This window comes from Gorilla gorilla, chromosome 11 (assembly GCF_029281585.2).
Source record: "Gorilla gorilla gorilla isolate KB3781 chromosome 11, NHGRI_mGorGor1-v2.1_pri, whole genome shotgun sequence".
NCBI classification, from domain to species: Eukaryota; Metazoa; Chordata; class Mammalia; order Primates; family Hominidae; genus Gorilla; species Gorilla gorilla.
The window spans coordinates 94,395,765-94,416,642 of NC_073235.2; the positions used below are offsets into that span (position 1 = coordinate 94,395,765).

General features: G+C 36.7%; 1 protein-coding gene and 1 long non-coding RNA gene across 2 annotated transcripts in view; one reads left to right on the forward strand and one right to left on the reverse strand.

Moving 5' to 3' along the window:
• LOC134756666 (uncharacterized) overlaps positions 1-20,878 on the forward strand; it is a 123,434-nt gene that overhangs the window by 30,424 nt on the left and 72,132 nt on the right. The window lies entirely within an intron of this gene.
• The window catches only part of TMEFF2 (transmembrane protein with EGF like and two follistatin like domains 2), a 244,285-nt gene that overhangs the window by 3,059 nt on the left and 220,348 nt on the right, over positions 1-20,878 (reverse strand). The window contains exons 8-9 of the mRNA XM_031008735.3: positions 3,122-3,245; positions 546-704 (exon numbers count right to left, since the gene is read on the reverse strand). Of these exons, the coding sequence (XP_030864595.1) occupies positions 546-704; positions 3,122-3,245 (283 nt within the window). The remainder of the gene's footprint in view (positions 1-545; positions 705-3,121; positions 3,246-20,878) is intronic.

The following is a 20,878-nucleotide window of genomic DNA, read 5'->3' on the forward strand; positions in this document are numbered from 1 at the left end:
CTAATTAATCATGGTTTTCTTTTCTGTTGAAACTAGAGGAAACCCCTGTGTCTTTTAACCTGATTCTCCAGGAAACAATTACCTTTTGATTAGGCTGGGAATTTGATACAAAAGGTTGTTGTGGTATTTGCTGCATGTTTTTCTGTATCTAAGGTTTTCATTTACCATAAAAGTACAACTACTTGTATTTTTGCATTTTGTGACTGAAAACTATTTTGTCATCCTAAGATAAAAATGTGTTTGTTATTATACCAAGATATGTTAAAACTGATTCAGATACATAAGGATACTAATCCAGGTAGATAAGGATACTAATTCAAGGAGGTAAAATAATCTTTATCATCAGGCAAAATTAAGGAAAATAATTTGTACCACCCCAATATGCTATTGTACCACTCCATTGGCTATTCAAATACTCTTATGCTAAGGACATAGGACTCATAGGGAATGGATGGCTGCAGAGTCCATGAAGGAACGGATCTGATTAAATAAAAGAAGAACAATATATCCCTTTATTTGGGTAGCCACCAAGTGCTGTTACTGACCTTGTGATGCAGAGGACCACCACACAGATGACAGCAATCTGAATTGTTCCAATCACAGCTGCGATTAAGACATACTGAAATCGTACAGGACCGGGAACAACGTATAGAACACTGTAGTCCTTTTTTTCACAGTGTTGTCCAGTATAACCAGCATCACACCTGGAAGAAATTACAGTGCCCAGTTACCTGTAGGCTGCTGCATTCTTTTTTTTTTTTTTTTTTTTTTTTTTGAGACGGAGTCTGGCTCTGTCGCCCAGGCTGGAGTGCAGTGGCGCATCTCGGCTCACTGCAAGCTCCGCCTCCGGGTTCAGGCCATTCTCCTGCCTCAGCCTCCCGAGTAGCTGGGACTACAGGCGCCCGCCACTATGCCCGCCTAATTTTTTGTATTTTTAGTAGAGACCGGGTTTCACCCTGTTAGCCAGGATGGTCTCGATTTCCTGACCTCGTGATCCGCCCACCTCAGCCTCCCAAAGTGCTGGGATTACAGGCGTGAGCCACCGCGCCCGGCCTGCATTCATTTTTATAGTTGATCGATGGGCATTTATTTTCATCACAAAATTAGGGCTTTTTGTGTCCCTTTCTAAATAAATATTACTTTGTGGCTATGGCTCTCAACTACTTATTTTCAACAAGATGTCTTTGTGTTTCTCGGTTATCAGATATGTGGTTTCTTTTTACATTTATGATAATAATTTCAAAGGTAGGAGGATTACTAGATAATTTGTTTTTGGTGACAATATAGAGAGATAATACATGTCCAGGAATGACTGTTATTTCTATATTTTCTGGAAGGTGAGCTTTACATTTTATTTAATTTGCTCTTTAATCAACCTAAGTCAACATGTTTACTTGAAAAAATACGTGTTTCTGATGACATGGGTACAAAAATTAGTCTGTTTTGGATGAAACATTCTCTATGCCATTGTCAGAATAAATGTTGAGAAATATTAGGATCAGAGTTACAGGATGAGTCATTAATTTTCTGGTCAAAAAAATCATCTGCTGATGATAGAGTCAAATTTTGTTAGAAAAAAGTAAGTATGATGTAGGCAACATAGTTCTGCAAAACAAGACGAGGTATTGTTCATCTGAGAATGAATGTTGCCTCCTCTCACTCAACCCTCATGGAAAGCTCAGGTAGACAATCTACATAGGAAAATTAGCATGTGTCAATGAAATGAGAAAATAGCTCATAAGAAAACAATACTTAAAGAGGATCAACATGTCATTGATTTTGTGGAGCTATTCTATTACTTCACTTTGAATTTCTCATAACTACATCCTGAGAAATTTTTTCTCTCCATCAGGAAGGGTTTAATAATAATGACACTGCTGGGGAGTGAGGGGGTAGCAAGAGTAACTTCTCAGTTTTGTTCACTCTGCCTGACTTCAGTTGAAGGCCTGTGCTAGCTAGTATATTTTGTGGAGGGAAAACATGAAAGGAAGACAGCTCTAGGTGGGGGGTGGGGAGGGGGGAGGGAGGAAGAGTGGGAGAGAGAGAGAGAGAGAGAAATCTTCTGTTGTAAATGAAAATACAATCTATTTCATCATATGTCACTTGTACTTAATGTAAATAAAAATAAAAATAAATTATGTTTTCATTCTGGCTTCACCATCTCTGAAATAATTATATTTTAGACATACAGTAGGTATTTAAATACATATATATATATATAAGAGGTAGGGTCTTGCTCAGTTGCCCAGGCTGGAGTGTAGTGGTGTGACCATAGCTCACTGCAGGCTTGAACTCCTGGGCTCAAGGGATCATCCCATCTCAGCTCTCAAGTAGCTCCTGGACTACAGGTGCATGCCACCGTGCCTGGCTAATTTTTAATTTTTTTTTTTTTTTTTTTTTTTAGAGATAGGATCTCCCTTTGTTGCCCAGGCTGGCTTCAAGTGATCCTCTCACCTTGGCTTCTCAAAATGCGGGATTACAGGTGTGAGCCATCATGCCTGGCCAGTATTTATATTTATAAACTAAATCCAGATAAACAACTTCTTTGTGTCTCTACTGAGTTTGAAACTGTGGAGGTATGGCTAATGATTTCACTTTGCACAGCTCCATGGGAGAGCAGATCTATAGAAAATAGTGAATGCCTGGCAAAACAAGGATTGATGATATTTATGAGAAGACCTGAAGGACTTAGGAAAAGATGAACTCTGAGAAGCAACTATGCTATCTAATATACATAAGGCTTCATCCATTCATTTGTCTGATAAATACTTATTGAGCAACTATTCTGTGTTCGGGAGAAAGAGTGGTAATATGGAGGAACTTGTACCTTTAAGGAGCTTATAATGCACAAAGTACAATTTCAAATTCTACTAGAACAGTTCAGTAATGTGTTATATAGTACTTGAGTGTGTAAGGTGCACATATTTTTGTTTTTTTAGTGTGTGAATGCTTGTGTGAGTATGTGTGTATGTGTGTATACATGCACAGGAGGAGCAGAGAAAAGTTTTGTTGCTGATCACCCATTCAAGAAGAATGTCGACCAATTTTCTATAAACATCTACAATTTAGTTTCTACATATTAACTTTATACATTAACTATTCTTGCGAGTAAAAATGTTACCTGCAAGATGGCTCCTGCATATTGATAGAATGCTCACACTTCCCATGCATGCAGAAGCCATTGTAATGTTCCGGACAAGGTATGTGGTGTTCTCTGGCACTTTCTTCTAATTTGTTAGCATTCTCTGTGAATACAGATAAAAGTAAGCACCCCCTGTAAATACTTTCTTAGCCTGATAAGATCAACCAGTACATTAAGAAGCAAAGCTATGGTAGGCAAAGATATTTAAAAGGGCAAGAACTAAAGGGCTATGCTTCAGAAATAAGAGGAAGAAAGAACTGAAAGATGTCTTTACAATTGTGTTTAGAGATGAAATTTGCAAAATTACCCAGTGCTTTTTATGCTTTCATGCAATTTCCTACATCTTTAACAGCTAGTGGTGTTTCTAGGACTTGTCAGACAGCTTTAATTTTCCTCACATAGGGACCGTACATTGATCATGAAATACTCCAAGAAGAAATATCCTATTTTTTAAATTTCAAAGCCCAGCATAATGTCCTTAAGAGTAAATTGCTGTAATACCTTGATACTTTCGCAATACGAAAGCTTAAAAGTTAAAATATGGCCATGTTCAATTGTTAAACACACATTTTCCAAACCGAATGCAAATTTCAACAAATGTATTCTTTCAGGCTTTTAAAATCTACTGCAAACATGATTTTCACTAGCATCCATACATTTTTTTGTTGCCAAAATAAACCTATTAAACGTTATTTCAAAATCACTTATGTAGATATTCACATAGTATACACTGAATACTGTAAGTGTATTTAAATGCATATTTGGCCTGTATTAACAATGCTATGTGAAACCCAAACTTATGATAAAGAATAAACGTGGATTCTAAAATGAACACTTTTGCCTGCCATTACAACATGTTCTACTTGTTTTGCCATGTTTTCATAGATATTTGAAATTTTTTGACCTTTGTTAGTCCAAAAACGTTTGCTTCATATTTGTAATGCCATATTTAAGTGTCTTTTGAGTCTTAATGTGTTCATTTTATGATAAAACTTTTGAGTTTTCCCTAAATCTGAAATATGATATTCTTGAAAATTTCTGCCCAAACACATGAGAAATATAGCTTTTATGAACTCAATCTGAAGACACTCTTCAATCTGAAGGTACTCTTCAACACCCTAGTAATTAGTCAACAGTAATGGAAAATGGCAAATGAATTCCTATTTTTATGAAATGGTTTATTTCCATATAAGGGTATAGGTTTTATTATTAGCAGTCACGGATGATAAGCATATTCATCAGAAGAAAAAAACATGCCTCTGGTATTAGTGAATCAGACAAATGTATTATTTATGATTAAACAGAGCTGCAAAATATCTATACATCTTTAAGATCCAGGTGCCATCTGCAAAACAAAGTCTGAAAAAAGTTGTAAAATATGTATAGTGCTTTCTTGTGTAGAGATATTTATATGCATCATTATGATGGGCAATATTTTATGTTACACACCCAAATTTGTAAGGGATTTACCATCAATATACTAGAGAGCCTGTAGATGACATTTAAATCATTAGTTTGTTTCTTATCTGTGTCTCTTTAGCTAGGATGGTTGGTGATTTTTTTGTTTGAATTACAGTATTTGCACATCGATAGCAGCTATTAAACTGAACATACTACTTCCATGGAGAAAACTAACAATGTATAGAACTTTTTTGGTTTCTTCCCTCTTCTTTGAAGTTACTTTGGAATTTTGTGGTATAATGTTTTTGGTAGCAAGTGCAGCTGCAGTAAGCAAATACACCAAAATTAAAGTGGGTAGTGTTGGGTGAAATTTCCCACATGGGAACGCGTGGCCAAAATGGAAGCAGGGCAATTCATGAACCCATGGAGGAGGCTGTGTTCATTCTGTGCCAGGGCCGGGGGCTACACACTATAGCGATCAAACCATGCACCTGCTGTTTAAAGGAGACTTTAGCAGTGGGGTTTGCCAGTCACACTGCTGGTGTAATGAACCAGCTCTGATTTTCACTTTTATTTCTGGACCTTCTTCCCATAACAAACTATTCGACACTTCTATTTAGGGTTCATTAGTAACCCCTCAGTGCTTCTGAACACCTGCATGCAGGGAAATTTTCTGTGACTTCCCTAAATTTCAGTTATACACTGTCTTTTCAGATATAGTATTTTCCAAACACATCTTATTAGGACTATTTTTCTTTCTGTCAGTTACAAAAGAATGTCAAGAATTTTTTAAAGTGAAAATCTGGTTTTTAGGCTATTTTATTTTTAACACTGTACCTCACCCCATACTGACAGTTTGTTTCTGGATTCGTGCCATATTCACAATTATGAACTGAAGTATAAGGGAAAAATAAGAGCTTGTTTGAATGAGGCTGCTGCCTTAGTGTGGTAAGAGATGGATATTTTCACAAAGTTCATTATCCAGCCAGGGTGATCACATGGGTAGGGAATAGTTTCCATTGTAAAATCTGCTAATTAGTTTACACTATTCCTTATGAGTTTGGAGTGCTCTGTTATGCTGCTCATACGATACTGTCAAATAAGAAAGCAGAGAGATTGAAAATAAATTAGTAGAAGAAATGATCTCTGGGCAAGAAAATGAGGAATCATCAATATATGTCAACAAATTTATAGTCAATCCAACCAAGTAAATCAGTTAATTGAACACCTGAATATATAACCACTGCTAGTAATGCAATAGACATATTTTAGAAACAAGATTTTAGTATATTAAGAGTAGAAACACAGAAATCTAATATCCAAACAAACATGTATATGAACCATAGTGTTTGTGATCTTAATGTTTATGTATAGTAGGTATTAAGCAATAACAAAGCATTAAAACATTTTAAATTATATAAAAATTATATATTTCTGGAAGTCTGCATGTTTCCTTCAGTAGCTTATGATTTAGACATTGATTTCTCTGTCCTCCATTTAAAAAGAGGTTTAATGTAAGAGTTGTGCTCTTTCTTCTAAAATAGATAAAAGGCTATGGTAGAAACTCTTCATGTCTATGTTTAAAATCCTCAACTAGTTTCCTGTTTAAATGTTTACAAATGGTTTGTTCTAGAGAATTCCTGACCCTTTGAAAAAACAATTTCTGATACAATCTGAGTTATCTGCAGCAGAGCTAATAGGGCTCCATGCCCATTGCTAGTCAACACTTCAGTCAAGAGCTATTGAAGTGGGCTGTTCTATAGTACAGCTACTCATATTGTTTCTACCCTGGTGCTTGCAGGGAAAGAAACAGGGAAAGCCAAAGAGACAGAGAATGGCAAATGGTGAGGCCTTACCTTACTGCAAGTCAAGTAAGGTTAAGTGGGTAGAAAGGGGGCAAAGCCAGATTTAGCAGTTCAGACTTAAAATCAATACAGTCCAGTATGTACATGCGTGTGTGTGTATGTGTTTACCATTGCCCCTGTATTCCTTTCCCTAAAAAGTTGAAAATAAGATGTTGTTTAGATAATTAATCTATCAAGGGAACACATTATGGATCAAAGCAGAAATATTACAGTGTAAAATTTGACTAAATTTATCCATATTTCTAAAAAAGAGAATGTTTTCCTTTGGACAAAGATTAAAGGTTGGCCAAAGAAGTTCTGAAAGTTAAGTTGTATTATCTATCCAAGTGCTCTCCAAGCTGGTGTGTCTTTGTTTTTTAGTTTGAGAGTCTTACTCTATTACCCAGGATGGAATGCAGTGGCGTGATTTTGGCTCACTACAACCTCCACCTCCTGGGCTCAAGTGATTCTTGTGTCTCTGCCTCCCTATTAGGTGGGACTATAGGCATGTGCCATTACGCTAGCTAACTTTTTGTATTTTTTAGTAGAGATGGGGGTTTTCCATGTTGGCCAGGCTGGTCTTGAACTCCTGGCCTCAAGTGATCCACCTGCCTCAGCCTCCCAAAGTGCTGGGATTACAGTCGTGAGTCACTACACCCAGCCCAAGTTGGTGTGTCTTAAAAAACCAGCCTGAACTAGCCAACCCAGAGTCCCAGGTGCAGAGATAGATGCACCAGGTTATTAGTTTCTGATGCTATTAAATATTTATTCAGTTAACCCATTTCTCTTGTTCTGATGCTCTATTGTCTAGTCATTCTTAAAATAATTCGACTTCTATGTAGCCTTCACATTGGAATGGCTTTGACAAAACAACATGAATATCTTACCCATTTAACAGTTAACATATTTCATTTCAGAGAATTGACTAGTTCTGAATTTGTTTATTTTTTGAGGGGGTCACATGTCATCTTCATCCCACTCAATTCTGAAGTTTTTTAAGGTCAAACTTGTGCTGTATAGACCAGAGAACTAGACCCTACCCGTTGTTCACTACAGTCTGTGAGGCCTTTGGGGGCTGGTCAAATGATATTTCTCTGGTAATGCCCCACTTTAATCAGGACTTTCTTGCAAATGTATACAAATTCTTAGGCCATTGATTCATGCAGAAGAGTCTGATTCTGTGTAAGCGTTTCTGAGAAAATTGAAAAGATCCTAAACTAGAGGAAACATCAGGAATTTAGTGGATGTTTTAGGTGGGCAGATCTCCACTGCATATTTTTAAACAACTAGAGCTGTTCAGTAGGAGAATGAGTTCCATTGTAAAATAGTGGGCTTCTGGTGGTATTGAAAGGAGCTGTGTGGCCATTTCTCAGGGATGTTGTAGACTGTTAATGTATATCGATTAGATTACTTCAGAGCTCTAAGTTCATTGAATTCTGAAAGTAACATTTATTTCTATTGCTAATATTTACTTATGATTAATCATGAATATTTACTAACATTTACTAGAGAATATTATTTTTGATAGGCTAGGAGAAAGACGTAGAGAAATAGAGATATTTATATATATTAAACAAAATAAATTACTTTTGCCTTAATTATGGGACATGCTACCTTTTGAAAGGGTATAAAATATCTTAAATTTTGACTGTGGCTATAATTCAGACATTCTAGCAGAGAGGACCTTTACTATGTAATGTATTGCCTTTCTTTTGTTTAGTGGACCTAAATTCAATTTTTAAAATCATGCTTTAACATCCCATATGATCTTGACACGCACATGCGAGTCTTACAGTTTGGTTTATTATCTTTTCAACTATCTTTTGCTGTTGGTCCACAAAATGTGTCATACTTTTATAGAAAACAAAAATTTTCAATTTTGAATGTGTTTATGTAATCTTGCTATTTTTTATATGTAATGACAGTAGAGGGAAACTCCAGTGTTGAAATATTCATATTCTTACACACCTTTTGTAATTACTTAATTTTACCCTCCCCCTACTTACTGCCATTTCTCCAAAGCAAAATGAAACTACTTTTATTTAACTAGAAAAGGAAAAAACTGTTCTGTTCTCCTTATATTTACATTGTGCCTGGGACAGAAATAAATTATAAATACAGAAATAAAGTCGATTCTTCCCATTGTTGGTTAGAGTTGGTTTCAAAGAAGATACACAGTTCTTATGATTTCCTCTCCTTATCTTATCAGGTATAAACATATGAGGCAGTAAAACCTCATATCTAGCTTGAGTTGCAATCCAAGTTTTTTAAAGACTAGAAAAGCATTCCTATTGAATGGGTTCTGAATGTAATGAAGTCTGAGTTCCTGCAACTTAACAGATTCCACAATAACCTCACCTGCTGTCATAGCTTCTGCAAGGCATATACGAGTAGATGAGAAGAGTCTCTCCTTTTTAAAGCTTCTGGGACACAGACTCAAATAAAAATGCTAGTTAAAAGTGACAGCCTAGCGTGAGGGACACAGAGAATCTAAGGATACAATCAATTCTCAAGTTTTGTAAAGAGCAGAGACCCAGTCATAACATTCTTGTTATTTAATCTCTGTTAAAGACTTAGAAAATAACTCTTCAAAACAGAGACCAAGTCCTTCAACATTCTTGCTACAAATTTAACATTTCTTCTGCAAGTTGAACATTATTCTATTTTTTTCAGAAAAATAATTGAAACTACTTGGATCAGAAACTTTGCTAGTAAGGCAGTGGTATGGGTTGGGAACAGGATGGATGCAAACAAACAGAAATTCCTCTTCATTCCACCATTGATAGGCACTAATATAAAATGTGAAATGTGATTATCCTTATCGTTGCTTGCATATGCTATAAATATTCTTATTGAACATAAAATTAAAATAAAGTGTAAGAAAACTAATTTTCATGTTACTGGATTCTCAGGCAAGGCCTTGATGACATGATTCAGGGATTGCTAGAATTTAAATTGGAAAAAGTACCAGCATCTGAAATATACATAGTAATTTGGGGACTGGAGTAATTGAAATGCAACAATAGTGGATGATTATTTGCATGGGCTTTTATTAACTCAGTTTCTATTTGTAATATATTTACATAGATAAATACTGAAAAATCTGTAAAATCTTGGGAGAAAAACTTGCATGCAACATTTTCACTTGACATCCAAATACAATTATAATCCAATAATTTGGCATAACAAGGCTCATATAGATTTAGTTAGAAATCCTGGACCTCAAAAAATTTTATTATTAATTGCAAAATAAGTAGCTCCTTAGTTGTTTGCTCTGTTTTTTGACTCGGCAGTGCCCTGCCTGGCTTTCAATGGCAGAGCCCTCAGAAGAGTGAAGAGAGCAGGCCGCTGGGAGAAGTTGTGTTCTGTCTCTAATGGTCCTTTTCAAACTTCACCACTCAGTCAAGAGCCTATTAACTCTGAGCAAGTGGGTAACTCCTATCAGTTTACAGGTCTTGGTTTGAAGACCTTTTAAAAATACAGTATTTAATGGAACTTTAGAAGTCTTTGACAACATTTCTGTAAGTATCAGGCCTTGGGAAGAGGTAGGAATCTATGGTTCATTAGCCTCTTGGGAGTCCAGAGCTGGAGTTGCCTTAAGCTTATCTGGGGCAATTTGTTGCAGCTCTCCCCACTGAGTTTTCCCCTCAGCATCTCCTTGCTTTCAAGCTGCTCTCAGGAGACAAAGTTTGCTATAAACTTTAGAGAAAGAAAATGCCATGGGAAGCTATTTTATGCTAAGAATATATTTATTCTCTTCCTTTTTGTCTTGAACTACATCTATGCATTTTTGGCCAAAATTATTTGCTTGTGGTTAATCCAGGCATCCTTTCTTAGTGAGCTTCATTGGTGACAATGCTGAAAATGACACTAAGTAACAGAAGAAAGAAGCAACGGGTCAGGTCCCATCTACTCTAGTCTTCTGGGCCATGTGAGCCAAGCAGTTTTCTTCTTTGTAGGTTGCGTGTGCAGAAATGGATAAATAGTCAAGACAAACCTCCTCAGGTGATGTAACCGTTTTCTTCTGTGACCCTGAAGTGACTAACTGGCAGAGAGTGAAGAGGATTGAGGCTAGAGCATTTACTGGAATATAGTGAAAGCAAAGGTCTGAATAACACAGAACACCAAAGCTGTCTTTCAGTAATTTATTATATGAATATTTCTTGAGTAGCTATTATGTGTCTGGCACTATGCTATGTGTTGTGTATCCATATGCTAAAGCTATTGGTTGTCGCTCAGTGATTTTGCTTATTATCTTCTAAAGACAACCAAGAAAACTGATTCTTAAGATGATAGTAATTATGTCTTAAATTACTTGAGAATCTTACAACAGGACCATCATTGTGTTAATACTTAACATGGTCAAAATGTATTCCTTAGTATAGCCTTTCAAGGTAGATTTATAAAATTTCCATTTTTTTATAGATTAGGAAAATGAAATTAAAGTAGGTTAAATTACTTGTCTTAGTAATTTACACAACTTGTAAACAGAATTGCTGTCGAAGTCAGGGCTCTTTCCAGTGTGATATGTACAGTATGATAGGAACTTATAAAAATACACGACAACATCTGGCCTTCATATCTTATTTATCATTTGTGTTTGATGACTCCTGACTCTTTATCCCACCTAGATTCTAATGCTACTCTAAAAAACAATTTCCTTCCTTTTTCTTTCTCTTTCTTCTTTCTTTCTTTCTGTCTGTCTGTCTTTCTTTCTTTCTGCCTTTTAACCCATGTACCTTGTCTAGGGCCAATCCATCATGAATCTCAACCCCTCCATCATCCTCAAGGGCTCTCCATCAATTATCTCCCTTTGTTCTTGTGTCTTCAACTCTTCCTCACTCTTTGCTCATTTCCATCAGCATTTCAACACACTCAAGTGTCTTCCTTCTTAAAATATAAATGAAAAAGGCCCTCTCAATCCATGTCCCTTGGTAGATCTCTTGTTTTCTTTATTCCATTTACAGTGATATTTACAAGTGTTGTCTCTGCTCCTTTTCTTCACTTCTGCACTCACCTCTCCTCATTCTTGCAGCTCTCTGGTCACCCCTTCAGAGAAACTATTATGACCAATGTTTCCAACAACACTGTTCTTAAAACTAGTAGTCTCTTCTCAGGCCTCAGCCATCACAATCTCTCAGTAATATTCACTACAGCTGACCACATCCTCCTTTTTGAAGCCCTCTCTTCCCTGGGTTTCCATGATACCACCCAGTTCTTGTTCTTTTTGGTTGCTCCTTCATAGTCTACTGTGTAGGCTCCCATTTTCCAACTGATTCCTTAAATGTTGATACTTCCCTAAGGTTCTTCTCTTGTTGCACTTTAAACATTTTCCCTGAGAGAGCTCATCATCACCCAAGGCCTTTATTTGTCATTTTACTGCCTTTGACTTCCAAATATTGATTAGTCAGCCCAGATCACCTTTTTATAGGTGATGAGGTGATCACACTTTTATGGAGTTTCATATCTGTATATCAACATTCCTAGGGTCTCCCAGGCACCCCAAACACATCAGATCCTTCTCCCACTTCCTTCCCCTGCTTCTTATCCCAGGCATATTTATCTACTCATTGACCAAACAGGAAATCTCGGTTTCACTTTAAAATTCTAACTGAGTAAATCACCAAGTCCCGTGATTTCTACTTCTTAAGTATCTCCCAAATTTGTCTATTTCTCTACATTTCTACTGCTACTCACTAAAGTCAGACCATATGTCAGCAAATCACCATGCCTCCAATTTTGCCCTCTTGAAATATATTTTCCACCTAGGCCAGAGTGATCTTTCTAGAAGAGAAAACGTGAGTACATTTTGATCACCCTTAAAACTTCCCAAAGACATAATTCTCAAGTTATTCCTCATTGTTCCTTTAATGAGCCAAATGCTAACAATACTCAGAAGGCAATTCAGAATCTAGTCCCAGCTTCTCCATTCTCACCTTTTGCAATTCTTCTGCATCTTCTTACATTCATCATATGAAATTTTTCTCTCCCCTCTGGGACTTCCCATATGCTATTCCCTTTGCCTGGAATGCTCACTTTCCTTCCTTTTCATTTACCAAAGTCCTGCTCATCACTTAGGTCTCATCCTTGGCATTATTTCCTCTAAGAAACTTCTGCAATGTTCTCTTCTGTCTCCTCAGTCTGGGCTCACTGCCCCTCTGACCTAAAACCACTCTCTTATTCTGGCACCGTCCACACCAAATCTTCATTATTGTTTACTTGTCTGTGTGACACGTTAGTTCAGAAACTCCCTTTTAAGGGCTGGTAATATATTTGATTTAAGAAAAAAAAAAAACTTGCGTAGTCTCTGTACGTAGCACAGAACATAGCACAAGATGATGAATACATAGTTTTTAAAATAAAGGAATGTTTCCCTAGGTTTCTCTACTGATATTGGGAAGTTTCCAGAAAATATACAAAAGTAAAAGCAGTAGAAAAGGAATCTTAACTTTGCTTCACGGGAACAACTTTTTGTAGGTGAGGGTGGCATGTCAAAGGGGACTGTAAGTACTGCCTTATGAAAGAATATCTGCCAGAGGGGAGTGGCTGCAGATCCTGGAGAAGTGGAGCCAGAGAAGGGGATGTGGTTTCTTCTTTCCACAGCTTCTGGTGAGGCTAATGGAGAAATGAACAGATCATCGAGTTTTAAAAATAATATCACTTCTGTTAGCCAGGGATGTGTGTGATCCTGAAAGGAAGAATTTATTACCCCTTTCATTTAAAGATTGAAGTATGGGAACTTTAGTTCTAGGTGGAAAAATTGTCATTTGTATGCATGTCATACCTCAAAAATCACAGTGGAACTATGTATGGTCAATTCTGAATTAACAGATTCTAATTTGGCCATTCACACTGTGTGTATAGCATTGTCCAGAAGTGAGAATATTGAAAATTTTCAGGGCAGAAGGAAACTTTTATTTAAAAAAGCAAAACAAAACAAAAAACAGGCAAATGAATTTCAAAATAGAAACTAGTATTTTAAATTAATAAAACATTTTCCTTACTTGTCAGCTTCTGAATAAAACCATGCATTTATTCTCATACTTAAAAGTATTTTATGGTAATAGATGCTAAACACCACAATTAGCAGCACAGATATACTTGATGATACTGTGATAAATAAAACTAGTGATCAGTTTGGTTTTCTGCAAGAGCACCCTAAAAAGAACTGGAGGGGTTTTTATAATTTATTAAACTAAGGAACAGAGGTATAGCTTTTACTCTTCAATAGGCTTTTTTGAGCACAGTCTCAAAAGTGCTTGAGAAAAGACACTAGAAGAAATTGAACTTCTGAGAAAAAAAAAAGGAAACTAAAAAGTTCCATAAAATTGGTAGTAAAAGTGCTTCTAATAGCTAGAAATGTTTTGTATTATTTAAATGGAATATTTAAGTTTAATGTTTAATTCTAAACACTAATGAACTACCCAGTTTAGAAATTGTAGATAGCCACAGTTGGGGATATTATGCAATGCTAGATACCTGAGCAGACTTTATAGGTATTATAGGTACAGCACCTTAGTACTGTATTTGGACATCACAGGATCTTAGAGGATGCTGTTGATGCTCTGACACCCCTCACAGAAGTATGTATATAGATATATATATCTGTGAGTTTTGTATAAACACAATTCTACTATGATCTCTTACAAATAGCGAATTTTAAGGATAAAATATAATGAGAATTATAGTACACTAAAATTCCCATTTTAAGGGCAATACTTCTTGTTCTAGTGCAGACTCACCTCCTTCCCTTGTGAAAAATAGATTTCCAGGCTTTGGTCTTGATCAGCTCAATCAGAATTACCAGCTGAGGGGCCTGGATCTGTCTTTTAAAAAGTGCTTTAGGTGATTCTGACGTGCAAATAGTGTGCAGCCTGGTGGTCCTGACCTCACGTCACCATTTTTTCTTACCTCTCGCAGGCTTTGGCTATCTGATGCTAGGCTTTCCTGCACCCTGGATCCCCCTTCCTTCCCCTGATAACTGTCCTACAGTGGCCCACCTTTCTGGTCCCAGGTCTATCTTAGCTCCTCTCTGTAAAGTGCCAGTCTCCGCTGTGGTCTATGAGTGTGTGAGCCATGGTTTGCCCTCTGCTGCTCTTCCCGCATCCACTCTTGGATGTTACGGGAAGTCCTCAGGGGACCTCAGCTTGCCAAGCCTTCCTTACCCTTCGTAGTCAGCCTGGAAAACTCACTCTGTTTTAGAATGTCTTTGTCTCTTTTGAGAACACTCCACTCCATGTATGGCCTGTGTGCCTGTAACAAGTGCCAACATCTGTGAGAGATTTCTAGATTTTGTCAATTCTCAGATATTTGGAGACCAATTTTTTCAAATCTCCAGGTTCTTTAATGACTGTTGGATAACTAACAGAATTGACAACAAGAACACCCTGTGTGAAAGCAAATGAAGCATCCTTGCAAATACAGGAACAGATAACACAGCTGAGAAAAGGTGCAGATTATACCAATGTTTATGATTGCTTCAATTTACAGATGAGAGTAAAGGAGCATTGGGCCACTGGTGATATCTATATCAGCTCAGCTAGTCCATGGGAAAGATGAAGTCACAAGAAAGGTAACGGGCAGGAAAGAAGACAAATAGAGGAAAACAATTGGAGGCAAAATTACTATTTGTGTCACTGTGGCAACTGAGATAAATGATATTAAAACAAAGAGTGGGTATTGACAGCAGAATAGAAGAGGCAGAAGTTGAGAAATATCTCTTTGGTTTCATGGGGCAGGACAAATGGCCACCTGTGCTTCTAAATTGCAGGCCTTATGGACATAGAACATGCTCTTTAGACCAGAGTTTCCTGAGGGGAGCTCTGTTGATGCATGACTACTTCTGTAGCAGAATTCACGGGAAAAAGGGGTTCTGTAGTCAAATAAATTTGGGATAGAGTGGATTAAACCAAATTATATTGGTTTCTTTACTGCTGCTTTCCTCAGAGCCCTTAAAAGGCTAACTTACACTGTGAGATGCCAGGAGGGGACAAGCATTATGTAGTGCTTCTAGACTCATTTCTCAATGGAACCTCCCTGCTCTTTGGAGGAACATTTTGTGGGACTATTCCATCAGACTTCATTCTGGGAAACACTGCATTAGATTATGGCATCTCCAAATTTTTAACATCACCATACATACAGAAAAAAATAAACTGAGTTTTTGGTAAAAAGAGGACATTATAAGCCTTGGGGCTCTAGCCACCCAAGCCACCCAGAAGGCTAAGGTGGATCACTGCACTAGCACACCTGTTACCTATTCAGGGCACATAAGAAAGTTTTGCACTAGATTATACCCTCTCTTTGGGCAGAGACTGTGTATTGTTTCCAGGTTTATATATATATATATATATATATATATATATATATATATGTTTGTATATATATGTATGTATGTTTGTGTATGTGTGTGTGTGTGTGTGTGTATATATATATATATATATATAGCTAACGTTTAGGACAGAGACTGACACAAAGTGAGTGTTCAATATATAGAATAAATGAATATTATAGGCATAGGAGATATGTTTGGCAGCTACTTCTACCTCAGTGTGGTGGCTTTGAAAAAATTAATGCCCCTGGTTGTTTGCATCAGAGCCAGCTCATCACCACTTCAGTGAAATGTCCATAAAGGTACAATCAATCCCTACCTTAGGTGACAAGGTAAGGTGCAATATGGCAGAGAAGGCTACTCAATAGAAAGTATACATTCCAGTACAAAAAGACTAGGTGCATAGGTAAGAGCTATATTTCCTATGTATTTCAGTCTCCTTCAACAAAAGGTAAAAATACGCAGAGCAAAAATGTGTTGCTAATCATGAAAGACAAGAAGGATATCCATGAATGGTGTGAAAGGTCAAGCATAAGCAAATGTTGATGGGTTTGTGTATGTCTCCTGAATGATGTCATGGCCCAGAAATGGCAATGAGAGAATTTATTGTGTAGATCTGAATTAATTTATAAATCTGGAGTACTGCCATTTGACAGTACCTGACCAAATTAGTGTAAGCGATTCTCATTGAAAGAGCCAGAAGGCATACCATCTCTTCTCATAGTCAAGAATAAGATAAAATTATTTAAAGAAACAAATGTAGCTGATTGTGCTATGAGTATTTCTGAAGGTGGGTTTGACATGTTAAATGAGCATTCTAAATAAAACTGGCAATAAAAAAGTCATGGAATCACTCTAAGAAAATCATAGAATTTTATAGGTTTTGCTAAAAAATAACTTCCAAAGCCAGTATAAGCCCTGAAGAATTTAACAACTTTTGGTATTTCTCAATCATCTATTGGTACATGTCAGTGAATCAAATATCTTTGTGTTTAAGCACAGTAAGACTGTCACTGAATGTGATAATGCTGCCTAAAATAAAACTTTTAAGATGTGAAGATCCATGGTAGATTTCCGTGTTGTCCCTCTATTTAACCTGTTAAAGAGACACAATAATACCAATGAGCAAGTTTTTTTCATGCCCAGCATTACTTTTTTTTTCTATCAGCAAAATATTATATCTAGTGATTGGTAAAATAATGGAACCAATAGTTTATTGGTTACTGTCTTTGGTAGATCCATGTTTACCCCAAATTCACATTCACCTGGAACCTCAGAATGTAATCTTATTTGGAAATAAGTAATTACTTAAAATGAGGTCATACTGGATGAGGGTGGGTCCCAAATCCATGACTGGTGTCCTCAAGAGAAGGGCAAGGGAAGACGCACAAGCAGAAGGTCATATGAAAATGGCAGCAGACATTGGAGATGTGCCACTAAAACCAAAACATGCAGGAGCCACCAAAAGCTGGAATAGCCCAGGAAAAATTCTCCTTTTGAAACTTGAGAGAAAGTGTGGCCTTTCTAATGCCTGAATTTCAGTCTTTTAGCCTCTAGAAATGTGAGATAATAAATTTCTGTAGTTTTAAGTCTCCTCATTCATGGTAATTTTGTTATGGCAGCCCTAGAAAAAGTAGGGTTTGTACATGGTTGGTAACCATTTACCAATCAAACTCATATTGATAGAGTGTATCTTTTAATAGTCCAAATGGAGTCAATGAAAGTGAGCTGAAAGATTGGTTTTGGCTAGGATGTGACCTGGAAAGTCTTGGTTTATTTATGTCTATTTTCCCAGCATAAATTATTAATCGTGTACTGTTTTACTCTCAAAAGTTTCCTACTTTGAATGATGAATTGTATGATCACCTTAGCTTAAGCTTAAGTTGAAGTACCCGTGATTCATTGCATTTGCATCCCCAAAATTATGTTTTTAAGAGCTGATGTGTAGCTAAGATTCATTTTTTTTTCTTCCCAGTTTTGAACAACTGACTTGCTTCTGGCACTTCCTTAATTTCTAGTCAGTGATAACTGGAGTGCAAAAAACTACTTTAGAAACAGTTAAGGATCCAATGTGAGTCTAAATAGTTTACTTCCACATGGACATCATTTAGGGCTGGAGATTAGTTATTAACTAAATGGTACCTTGTGATCTTATAGTGTTAGTTTACCTTTTAACAGGTTTAACACCCTCCAGGTATATAATTACACTCCTTTCTAAGTACATGGTTAACCACTCAAGAAATCAATAGGGGTTATAAAACATGTACAAATTTGAATTTGGAGAGAGTCAAACTTCTATCTTGTTCCTAGAAGTAAAATGGCTAATGTTTAGAATTGGGCTTATAGGGAGCCATTTATTTTGAAATAGAAAAAGCACAAAATAGGTATGTTCAGAGTTGGGAGCGAAATATGACATTGATAAATCAAACAGAGCCCCTCACTTTTGCTTTGATTGATGTTGTCAATAGCAACCCACAACTTTTGTTTCTTGATGTGTGACTATATAGCCCCCTGGATCCAGAGAAGGTAACAAACATGTTTTCTCTCATGAGGTTTCTAAATTTACTAGAGCTTGATCCTACTCACACCTAATTAATTCATCAATAATATTCATTCATTTAAAATATTGATGGTTTCCTTCTATGTGTTAAATACTACAGGTATAGTATGTACAGTGGTGAGTTAGACAGTTTCTGTCTGGAAGAGCATGCATATTAGAGAGTGAGATAGGCAATAGATAAAAACAAAAATCAACATCTAAATTAGAAATGTCACAGGAAAAAATAGGGTGCTCAGATACAGAATAGTAGTGTGGGATACTAGAGAGGTGATAAAAGTCATATTGAGGAAAGGAAGGATGAGAAAGAGCTGGTCAGAGATAGCCCAGGAAGAGCTTCTGACTGAGTGAACACAGAGAGAAAGACAAATGCAGCAAAGAGGTGTTCCAGGAAACAGCCTTGTGGCTAGAATGGAGAATGTGCCAGCTATGGTGGAGAGAGGGATAAAATGAAGTTGGAGAGGTCACTGAGATCCTTACTATACACCAAGCTAAGAAGTATTGCGTTAGTTTTTTTTTTGTTTAGACTGAGTCTCACTCTGTTGCCCAGGCTGGAGTGCAGTGGTGCAATCTTGGCTCACTGCAACCTCCGCCTCCCCGATTCAAGTGATTCTCCTGCCTCAGCCTCCCGAATAGCTGGGATTACAGGCACCCACCATCATGCCCAGCTTTTTTTTTTGTATTTTTGTAGAGATGGGGTTTCACCATGTTGTCCATGCTGGTCTTGAACTCCTGACCTCAGATGATCTGCCCACCTCGGCCTCCCAAAGGGTTGGGATTACAGGCATGAACCACTGTGCCTGACCTAGTTTAAAGATCAATGGGAAAGCATTTGGGTAGTTTCCAGCACATCTGTCTGTTACTAAAAATGGATCATTAAGGGGACACAGAGGAAGCAGGGAGAGCAAACAGGAGACCAGTACAGTGGTGTGGGAGAAAGACAATGTCCCAGTCTTCAACTTGGGTAGTAGCAATGGAAGAAGGGAAAAAATTACTTTTATTTCCCTTGTACCTTACAGGTGGATTGAATATGACCTGTTTATGTATTGCAAAATGGTAGGAACTATTCCAAGATGATGCAGTTTTTGGCTAAAACATCTTGGTAGTGCTATTTTGTACAATGGGAAAAATGAGAAGAAACATTTAAGCTCCAATGTATAAACATGACAGATATCCCTTGTTAGGATTTTTGAGATTACATTGAAAATTCTATGTTTATATTTGGGTATGTCTACAGTAGAATTGATGTTAACTGGAAAGAATCCGTAGTTCAGTGGAAAATTATTAAGGGGTGAACTAGCTACTAAATAATAGTAAGATAATGTATGATTAAGAAATGAAAACTTACAGCTATGTGATATCTAAAGTAGGAGGAAGGACATTTGTAATTGTCTACAAAGAATTTGGGGATGTAAATTTAAAGGCAAGATAAGTGTAAGGAAAAAATTAGACTATGCAGAAACATCAGTGAGAAATGCTTTTAAGCAAAACTCTACTTTCTTTTTGAAAAATTTATCACAAGAAAATAAGAGTTCTTTTAAGATAAAAAGTTCATAGATTTGGTCTCTTCAATGTCCATTATATAACGTAGGTTTTCTACTTGCCAAAAGATTATTAAATAATATTATTATTTTATAATCATATAGTGACTTAAAATTTTGTTTTTGTAGCTCTTATTTTGAGACTGCAACACTCCTAACAGGTATGTAAGTTTAAGAACATGAATACATATTTATATATATGTGTGTGTATATACACATACACGCACATGCATATATACACATATGCATATATATACCTATACATGCATACATATATATTTATGTGTTTGTGTATAGATACGGTTTTTTCTTTGATAAAGTAGGAGCTTGAGGTCAGAAATATTCCGTGAATCTCTAATGTCATGAGAGGGCTAAAGGCAGAGAACTCCAGAAGCCATGTGTGTCTCCTAAAAATCTACTTTTGAATCATGGGGGCAGTTACCTCTGTGCTGTTCTCATGATAGTTAGTGAGTTTTCAAAAGATCTGATGGTTTTATAAGGTGTTTTTCCCCACCTTCACTCTGCACTTCTCCTTGCTGTCACCATGTGAAGAAGGATGTGTCTGCTTTCCCTTCCACCATGATTGTAAGTTTCCTGAGGCCTCCCCAGCCCTCAGATCTGTGAGTCAATTAAACCCCTTTCCTTTATAAATTATCCAATCTTGGATATGTCTTTATTAGCAGAATGAGAATGGACTAATACCCAGAAAGTACAGAGAATTATTACATACTCATGCCCAATTTTTCTGTGTGTTCTCATTTTTAATCTGGTGTTTTCTTCACAATTTTTCAATGGTAAATAATTGTCTTAGAGTTGTACGTGTAGAGTTAGAAGAAAAATGAAAGAGTCAGTCATCTGGATAATTCCAGATCAGAAAACAATTTTGTGTGAAAGCTATAGATAATTGAGACAGAATTTGTGTGTGTGTGGCCTGGAGAGATTCCTATGATTGCCTTCTTTCAGTTGAGTCTGTAGGTACAGTCATAACTATAGGTGTTTCGCATACTACTGTAAATCATTCAATGTGAAGAATGTGGTTTTTTTTTGGAGGACTAAATTGCT